General features: G+C 48.6%; 4 protein-coding genes across 4 annotated transcripts; 3 read left to right on the forward strand and 1 right to left on the reverse strand.

Annotated features, from left to right (window-relative positions):
• Positions 1-261: 261 nt before the first annotated feature.
• Positions 262-2,857, forward strand: HD556DRAFT_1413419 (dihydroxyacetone kinase). The gene is made up of 12 exons (XM_041304241.1): positions 262-356; positions 403-501; positions 554-643; positions 696-713; positions 770-851; positions 905-922; positions 977-1,123; positions 1,172-1,313; positions 1,379-1,711; positions 1,762-2,119; positions 2,172-2,289; positions 2,344-2,857. The coding sequence occupies exons 1-12, from the start codon at positions 344-346 to the stop codon at positions 2,693-2,695; spliced, it is 1,770 nt and encodes a 589-aa protein (XP_041154187.1). The 5' UTR covers positions 262-343; the 3' UTR covers positions 2,696-2,857.
• Positions 2,858-2,920: 63 nt separating this feature from the next.
• On the reverse strand, positions 2,921-4,517 carry HD556DRAFT_1299852 (uncharacterized protein). The gene is made up of 2 exons (XM_041299461.1): positions 3,696-4,517; positions 2,921-3,642 (listed from the first exon to the last, which is right to left on the reverse strand). The coding sequence occupies exons 1-2, from the start codon at positions 4,385-4,387 to the stop codon at positions 3,303-3,305; spliced, it is 1,032 nt and encodes a 343-aa protein (XP_041154188.1). The 5' UTR covers positions 4,388-4,517; the 3' UTR covers positions 2,921-3,302.
• Positions 4,518-6,268, forward strand: HD556DRAFT_1413435 (kinase-like protein). Its single transcript, XM_041304242.1, has 6 exons — positions 4,518-4,841; positions 4,900-5,004; positions 5,061-5,517; positions 5,564-5,624; positions 5,675-5,836; positions 5,896-6,268. Exons 1-6 carry the CDS (start codon positions 4,578-4,580, stop codon positions 6,188-6,190), a joined length of 1,344 nt encoding a protein of 447 aa, XP_041154189.1. The 5' UTR covers positions 4,518-4,577; the 3' UTR covers positions 6,191-6,268.
• Positions 6,269-6,362: 94 nt separating this feature from the next.
• HD556DRAFT_1413446 (mitochondrial carrier domain-containing protein) lies at positions 6,363-8,040 on the forward strand. Its single transcript, XM_041304243.1, has 6 exons — positions 6,363-6,693; positions 6,796-6,967; positions 7,018-7,099; positions 7,151-7,540; positions 7,594-7,770; positions 7,824-8,040. Exons 1-6 carry the CDS (start codon positions 6,512-6,514, stop codon positions 7,895-7,897), a joined length of 1,077 nt encoding a protein of 358 aa, XP_041154190.1. The 5' UTR covers positions 6,363-6,511; the 3' UTR covers positions 7,898-8,040.
• The last annotated feature ends 119 nt before the right edge of the window (positions 8,041-8,159 follow it).

Raw genomic sequence — 8,159 nt, forward strand, 5'->3', positions numbered from 1 at the left:
CTAGGAGTGTGGTGGAACTTCCTACAGTGAGCTTGAGAGACCAGCACTATAGCACTTTCGTCGAGTGCTCTCTACTCATGACCGGCTTCCCCGCCGGACTTGTCTTCATTACATGCAGATGCATACAAGGATCTGAGCCATCAGATCTCACCAGAGTTTATAGCAGAAAATAAAATCCGAAAGGTGGTCAGCTGCAGGCTTGCTGACACTAGTGTGTGGTAGGGTGGAGAAGAGAAGCCACGTGCTGCACAGCCGCTACAACCAAGTCTTCATTCCTAACTCGTACCTCGCTTCGGGGTAGATTTCCAATACATGTAAACTCCTTTCTTCCCACCCCGCAGTCATGGTCGTACAAAGTAAGGCCTTATCAATGTAATAACTGCTCACCAACTTCGAACATAGGCAAGCATTTCCTGAACACAGCACCCTCTCTCGTGCTCGATTCCTTAGAAGGACTGTGTACAATCAATACACATCTAGCTCTTGATCCGACTCATAGAGGTAAAGTCACAGACTCCTAATGTCCAGGATCTTTTACTGAAAAGATATGTAGTCGTGTACCTAGCTGATCAGGACCGCTCCAAAGTTGCCCTGCTCTGTGGAGGTGGTTCTGGCCATGAGCCATCCCACTCAGGTTTCGTAGGTAAATAGTAAGCCCTCGCATTACATTCCAGTACACGCTGACCTGAATGCAGGCCAGGGGGCTTTGACCGGTTAGCAGAATCGCTATATTCTTCATACGGTCGTGACCTAACCAACATCCACGAAGCTGCTGTGTGTGGAAATGTCTTTGCCTCTCCAAGTGCTGGTCAGGTTCGCCGTGCAATAGATCTGATTGATAACGAAAAAGGGTGATTTTATTGCTATGGATGTAATCTCATTTGCTAACAGTGACTGCGTTTAGCACTATCATCGTAGTCAAGTGCGAGTTCGGCTCCTCTTGTAGATGAGATTCACTTACAAATTTTGTATGTAGGAATTACACCGGCGATGTTCTCAATTTTGGTCTAGCCAAAGAAGAATATGCGGCCCGTTACCCCAACAAAGCTGACCGTGTCAAGTTCGTCATCGTAGGAGATGACGTTGCTGTAGGAAAAACCCAGGGTAGTATTGTCGGAAGACGGTACGGATATCTCTCGAAATCCCACTACATCACTTGAACATCCTACAGTGGTCTCGCGGGTGTTTGTCTCGTCTACAAAATTGCAGGCGCCCTCGCCCAAACTGGTGCCTCTGTAGATGAGGTCTACGATGTCGCCCAGTACGTTTCCTCCAGGCTCGGCACTATAGGTGTTGGTCTGGACCACTGTCATGTATGAGTCAACGTTCGGGTATTGAGGGCATCGTTATATTCACAATACTCTATCGCTTCATGCAGGTTCCTGGCACCGCTGTTCCCGATACACATCTAGGTGCAAATGAGCTCGAAATCGGCCTCGGAATTCACAACGAAAGTGGTCACCGCCGCATTTCTCCTGTTCCACCTCTCAATGAACTCATCCCCACTCTCCTCGAAATGATCACTTCCACAACAGACAAAGAGCGGTCTTTCATTCCCTTCAAGAACGACAGCACAGACCGTGTTGTTCTTCTTGTCAATAACCTTGGAGGTCTCAGTGAACTCGAGCTCGGCGGAGTAGTCGCCGAAGCAAGGCGTGCTCTAGACAAATCTGGAATTAAAATCATGCGCATACTTTCTGGCTCTTTCATGGTTTGTTGGACCCCTTTAGATTTGCTAGAATTGATGATAACCCCCACTAGACAAGTCTCAACATGCCTGGATTTTCAATTACTGTGCTCCTTCTCCCCGCCGCAAACGACACGGGAACTCCATCCGCCGATCTCATCCTTTCCTTACTCGACGACAGTACCAACACCCCAGGATGGAAGTGGTCCTCTAGGTCTGTCCCAAAGCCACCATCTGTCTCTTCGTCCCTCCCGACTGTAACCCACGCGAAAGCCTGGTCAGCCTCACTCAAAGCCCCCGATATCAATCAATTCAACAGTGCCGTAGAGCGTGCATGCCGGGCCCTCATCACTGCTGAGCCTGAGATTACATATATGGACAGCATCGCTGGTGATGGGGACTGCGGACTTACGCTCAAAGGTGGTGCTACAGGTACTTCACATTGTTATCATGATCTGCATGCATGCTCATTAGATACATGCAGCTGTGCTTGAGGCTTTGAGCAAAGGCAGCATCTCCGGTAATGATGTACTTGGCAGCGTCATCACAATCTCTCGTATCGCAGAGGACGCGATGGGAGGAACTAGCGGAGCCCTCTATTCGTCAGTGAAGTTCCCTTTTGGTCTGATTCATATCTCATAATCCTCATGCGTCAGAATTTTCTTCTCCGCCCTCGCCCAAGCGCTTGCTAAAAGCTCCTCCTCGACCGCCACACAAGAAGTATGGCGCACAGCGCTAGAAGCTGCTCTAGGTCGTCTGTATACTTATACCCGGGCACGTCCTCCTTCTCGTACACTGGTCGACCCTCTCGCTGCGTTCATCGGTACGCTGTCGTCCGGCCTTGCGGCAGCCGTGGAGGCCGCTAGGGAAGCTGCTGAAGGGACGAAAGACATGGAGGCAAAGGCTGGCAGGAGCGCATATGTCGATAGCATAAAACTGAAGGCTGAGCGGGTTACTGATCCTGGGGCATGGGGCGTGAAAGTTGTGGTAGAGGCACTAGCTCAGTGATAGTATTAAATGGCCACCTCCTGAATTCGAGGCGCGAGACACGACATCAATTGGATTTATGTGACTGACAAGCAAAATTGATAGTGACATGCAGGAAAACGAAGTGACCAGATCGATCGCGTCTGCACACACAGTCTTGAGCAAAGCGCTTGAATCACACCCTCTTAGCCTTTCGTGTTGTAGTCGAGTGTGCAGAAATGGAATCAGATTAGACCTTCAATGAGAGTACGGCGGCCCGAGTGACATCAGTTCCTCTTCAAGTAACCCTCGCCAACGCAACGCCAGGCCTGGTCAAATTGTGACATTCTAACGTGTGGTATGCTACTGATACATAACAACAGCAATGACGGAAAACGGTGATTCTCGTGCGAAATGCGTGAATGGGAAGTGCGTGATACGGCAGTGGGAAGCAAAATACGATGACGTTGCATGTATTGTATGACTGAATGTATGCGAACGAGAGCAGTGATATACGAGAAAGCAGGATCGATCATTAAGGGCTGCGATGCGGCGTTGATAGGTTAAGAAAGTGCCAGCCTTTAGTGGTGACTACGTCTGAGGTAACACACCCCGGGTCTACGAGAAACTCTGGCTCCGCCGATTCATATCAGGGGCCCCAGAGTTGGTTGCAGCGCTTCAGGAACCACTGTTCAGTCATGGAAGTCCAGGCACCGGTGGGGGTCTGGAAGGAGAAGAGAGGAGCGTGAGATGGAACGTTGGGATTGGCCTCGAGGTGACGAAAGAGGGCTGCATGAGGACATGTAAGATGGTCTCGGGAGGTAACATTGATGTCGGCGCCGTTATTACCGGTGGTTTTGGTCCATGGTATGTGGAAGGTCGAGTAACGTACATTGTTTGACTCTTGAGTGACAATGGGCAAGATAGAGCGGGTTACGTGCTTGGTCATATCAAAGGAATCAAAAGCGGGAATGACCAGTTCCTCCAGACTGGTTGTATTTCAAGTCAGATGGGGGTGAAAGAAAACCAATGAAAGTCGTACCGACAACCACACCAGAAAATGAGACAAGCTATGGCTAGGACTGCCGTATCGAAGGTATTGGAGTAGTCAAGGCCTTGGTGTAACTGAATGAGCGACTCGAGAGTGATCGGAGGATGCTGGAGATTCAAGTTTGACGGGGCGAGAAGGCGAAGACCACGCTGGACGTGACGAAGACATTCTGAGCGTTCACCGTGCCATTGAGCGCCGTTAATGACATGCCAGAAGCGAAGGCCAGCAAGCCAATTGTTCGCGGTGTTACTGGAGATAGAACCGGCAGCATCTGCAATGAAGATGGAAAGAAGGATCTCAGAGGCAGGCATGCGGTCTTGTTCCGGTATGGAGAGACGATCACAGAATTGATTAAAATGTAGCAGGCCTGCACCGTAGTCGTTGCGAGTGCGTTCGTCAAGGGACTCTGCCATGACAAAGAATAATTTGACTACATAGGACTCTGGATAAAGTTGTTCTAGCTGATTTTGAAAAGTGACGCCGTGAGGAGTGGTCCAGAGAAGGACGCGTTCGCTAGCAAGTACGGAAGGACGGTAGGAAGATGGACCACAAGACTCGTCGCTTGGTACGCGAATTGGCTCATATGGACGAGTTGCTCCAGCTGCCTCACGGACCTGAGGTGGAGAGCCATTACTGTGCCAGGACCCAGCGGCGGCGGCTTCTATGTCTGCACCACGCATCATGTTTTCGTATAACTTCGAGGTCAACACGAGATATGACGAGTCTTTGAGAACGGATGTGATGAAGAGAATGAATCCGAATTCCGCTAATGGATCTACGTATACGATGACAGCGTGAGCTATATATGATCCACTACGTCTTGATGAAGCCATTATCACTTAAGCACAATTTTCAGCTTTAAATCAGTTCACAATGCATGAAGAATGGTCGCACACGCTCCTCCAATCTGATCCAATGCGCTTCTATCGTCATAAACGCGACCGCCTACACCAGGCTGTCACGTCCAAGTACACCATCCTTGGTTTCATATCTTCAGGAACGTATGGTCGCGTGTACAAGGCGCAGAGCCTGGAGCCGGACGGGCAGATCCATGCGATTAAAAAGTTTAAGCCAGACAAAGAAGGAGATGTTGTCACATATACTGGTATCAGTCAGAGCGCTATTCGAGAAATCGCAGTAAGCTTGTTCATTTTGTTCTGCATCAGAAGGCTTCAGCGGCCAGTTACTCATCTAGCTGAATCGAGAAATCTCTCATGAAAATGTTGTTGCTCTCAAGGAGGTTATCCTAGAAGACAAGTCGATATACATGGTTTTCGAATATGCTGAACATGATTTTCTTGTACGTCCTGTCTGTCTAATATTTTGAGTTGTTTCTTTGACCACGCTTTGGCGCAGCAAGTAATACATCACTATTCGCAAACCCTTCGGATACAGATCGCATCACAAGTTCTCAAGTCCCTGATCTATCAGCTTCTCAATGGCCTGGTATACCTTCACTCTGCACATATTCTTCACAGGGACCTTAAGCCTGCCAATATCCTTATCACTGCATCTGGTGTGGTGAAAATAGGAGATTTGGGGCTTGCACGATTAATATACCAACCACTTCAGCCGCTCTTTGCGGGTGACAAAGTTGTTGTCACTATCTGGTACCGAGCTCCCGAACTCCTATTAGGTGCAAAACATTACAACAAGGCAGTAGATTGTTGGGCTGTTGGATGCGTCTTCGCTGAGTTGGCGAGTCTCCGGCCGATATTCAAGGGCGAGGAGGCAAAATTAGATTCTAAGAAAAATGTCCCTTTTCAGCGCGATCAGCTACTCAAGATTTTCGAGGTTCTTGGAACACCAACTGGTAAGAGGCGGCATATTTACCAGTGCATTTTTCTCACTTCTTTTAGAAAAGGATTGGTCAGGCCTCAAAGACATGCCGGAGTATCAGAATATGAAACGCCTTGACACGTGAATTGTTCCCTTGCATTCGGAATGGCCTTGGACCGAAATTATTACAGGTACCCAAATCGCCTCGCTGAGTGGTGCCAAACACGCATCCGTTCGCAGCAAGGCTATGATCTCATTCGCCAGCTCTTCGCGTACGATCCGGATAAGCGCCTAACGGCCAAAGAAGCGCTAGCACACAAATGGTTTCAAGAAGATCTTCGGCCGACAAGAAAGTACGTCACATGCAGCCTGTTTTCATGTAGCCTCCTCGTTGTCGCTCACAATAATGTAGCGTGTTTTTTCCCGTTTCCGCTCACCATCTGCCCCCTCAACGGCGAATCACTCAAGATGAGGCACCATCTATGATGGGCATACCTGCACCCACACAGGCACAGACACTGTCGCAAGTAGCTCCGGGGCATGGCCAGGCTCAAGGGCAGCACCTATCACAGCAGTCTCAGGTAAATCTTTCCCAACAATCCAAACCAGGTAGTACTGCTAGTTTCGGTAGCGTTAGTGGGGGAGCCGTTGGAAGCTTCTCAGGTGGTCAGGGAGGTTCTGCCAGAAAGAAGCCCAGAGTTGGATAGCTCACTCTGTCTTGTAAATACGGTTACTTTGTAGAATTTTGTTTTGTTTCCATTTCGTTAGCTGTTCAAACTTCCAAACGTTGAACAAGAAAGTTCAGGCCTTGTGCCAACCTTGTGCTCCAAATTTGAATCACGTGATGCTTCTGTTCGCCACACCGATCAAGACGGTTCAAACGTTCATTTGCACACACCAAGTACTTGTCCGTATACATAGCACCACAGGCTGAGCCCTGTGTTTTGCTTCACCCGCTCCCTTTCACGTTCCTACTATCATATACAACCCTTAATCACTCTCTTCATGCACTTTTTGCGCAAGCTCTCATGACATCCACACAGTCGTCACAATCTTCACAGCCGAAAATCTCCCACAGTATGGCAGCTGTGAACGGACAAAAGCAAAGGTTCTGGATGCCAGAGATAGCATCATACTTTGTCGCAGGTGGAGCTGCCGGGGCTGCTTCACGCACAGTCGTTAGTCCTTTAGAAAGGCTCAAAATCATCCAGTGAGTCCCTGCATGGTGATTCAATCTCCGTCTGTTCGGATCACCGCTGCATTCTTTTCTCCGGACACAGCTCGATCTTACAAACTCTTTTTGCGCTACCAGACAAGTGCAACCGCAAACGTCAGATGGTCAGTACAAGGGGGTCTGGCGGAGTCTTGTCAGGATGTGGAAGGAGGAAGGCTTTAGAGGCTTTATGAGAGGGAATGGGATTAACTGCCTCCGAATCGTGCCTTATAGCGCCGTACAGTTCACTACGTACGAACAATTGAAGAAGGTGTGGGTCATTTATCGGTTCCTTGAAGCCCTCTCATTAATTTTTCTCAGTGGTTTACGGCCTATGGGACAAAGGAACTCGATACCCCAAAACGGCTGGCTAGTGGTGCGCTAGCGGGGATCACGTCTGTTTGTGCGCAGCGATTACCTATTTTACTTTATCATTATCTCATATATTCCGCAGGCGCGACATATCCGCTAGATCTTGTACGGTCAAGATTGTCGATCGCAACAGCTAGCATACCTTTGCAGGCTAAACAAGCACTGCCGAGCTCCTCGGTTATGGCAACATCCGGGGCGAAGCAGGCTCTAGCGTCTGCATATCATACTTCTTCCAACTCATCAAACCAAACGGTATCAAAGAGAGCTGAGCTAACCATGGTCGGGATGACATTGAAAGTGATGCGAGAAGAGGGTGGAGTTCCCGGTCTTTATCGGGGCCTAGTTACTACTGCGGTTGGAGTTGCACCATACGTAGGCATCAACTTTGCAACATACGAGGCGTTGCGTGGGGTCGTGACACCTCCTGGAAAAAATAACATTGTGAGGAAGTTGGCTTGCGGAGCGATAGCTGGTACGTTCGCACTACACTCACTATTCCAGGGGGTTTCTGATCGGTTACTGCAGGATCCATATCACAAACTCTAACATACCCATTCGACGTGCTGAGACGGAAGATGCAAGTGACTGGAATGGCCGATGGAGGGCTGGGATATCATTACAATGGTGCGTTTGATGCATTACGTTCTATCATTCGCACGGAAGGACTCCGAGGATTGTATCGTGGACTATGGCCAAATCTACGTGAGCGTGAATCATTGTCCACATGACTTTCATAGACTGAAATATTTGAGCAGTCAAAGTTGCACCTAGTATCGCCACGTCATTCTTCACCTATGAGCTGGTGAAGGAACTATTGGTCACGCCATAAAGATCTATCTACACTAGATCTAGATAAACGACATATCACCTGGACACACTATACATAATTGTTTTTTATATACATATTTTCCCTCGTAGTATGTATATATGGTGTATGTAGCATAGAATGGTATAGTGTGACTTGAGACGGAACCGTACGCGGAATGGTCTACGGAGAAATCCGGATTGATATTGGCACCGGAACTTGTATATGTGTGTGGCTGTGTTATGCAAATTTAGACTTTGCCTCATTTTGAATCATTACGGTTGCC

The sequence above is a fragment of the Suillus plorans genome, assembly GCF_016647745.1.
Source record: "Suillus plorans strain S12 chromosome Unknown HD556scaffold_88, whole genome shotgun sequence".
Taxonomy (NCBI): domain Eukaryota; kingdom Fungi; phylum Basidiomycota; class Agaricomycetes; order Boletales; family Suillaceae; genus Suillus; species Suillus plorans.

What these genes read in the sequence shown, in the direction of transcription:
- HD556DRAFT_1413419 (XM_041304241.1), top strand. An exon ending in TCTTGATCCGACTCATAGAG is followed by an intron (nt 502 to 553) that starts GTAAAGTCACAG and finishes AAAGATATGTAG; the next exon opens with TCGTGTACCTAGCTGATCAG. An exon ending in TTGGTCTGGACCACTGTCAT is followed by an intron (nt 1,314 to 1,378) that starts GTATGAGTCAAC and finishes CGCTTCATGCAG; the next exon opens with GTTCCTGGCACCGCTGTTCC.
- HD556DRAFT_1413435 (XM_041304242.1), top strand. Translation starts at nt 4,578, where the DNA reads ATGCATGAAGAATGGTCGCACACGCTCCTCCAATCTGATCCAATGCGC. An exon ending in GCGCTATTCGAGAAATCGCA is followed by an intron (nt 4,842 to 4,899) that starts GTAAGCTTGTTC and finishes TTACTCATCTAG; the next exon opens with CTGAATCGAGAAATCTCTCA. An exon ending in ATGCTGAACATGATTTTCTT is followed by an intron (nt 5,005 to 5,060) that starts GTACGTCCTGTC and finishes GCTTTGGCGCAG; the next exon opens with CAAGTAATACATCACTATTC.
- HD556DRAFT_1413446 (XM_041304243.1), top strand. Translation starts at nt 6,512, where the DNA reads ATGACATCCACACAGTCGTCACAATCTTCACAGCCGAAAATCTCCCAC. An exon ending in GAAAGGCTCAAAATCATCCA is followed by an intron (nt 6,694 to 6,795) that starts GTGAGTCCCTGC and finishes TTGCGCTACCAG; the next exon opens with ACAAGTGCAACCGCAAACGT. An exon ending in GGCTTGCGGAGCGATAGCTG is followed by an intron (nt 7,541 to 7,593) that starts GTACGTTCGCAC and finishes CGGTTACTGCAG; the next exon opens with GATCCATATCACAAACTCTA.
- HD556DRAFT_1299852 (XM_041299461.1), bottom strand. Translation starts at nt 4,387, where the DNA reads ATGATGCGTGGTGCAGACATAGAAGCCGCCGCCGCTGGGTCCTGGCAC. An exon ending in ATTTTCTGGTGTGGTTGTCG is followed by an intron (nt 3,643 to 3,695) that starts GTACGACTTTCA and finishes AAATACAACCAG; the next exon opens with TCTGGAGGAACTGGTCATTC.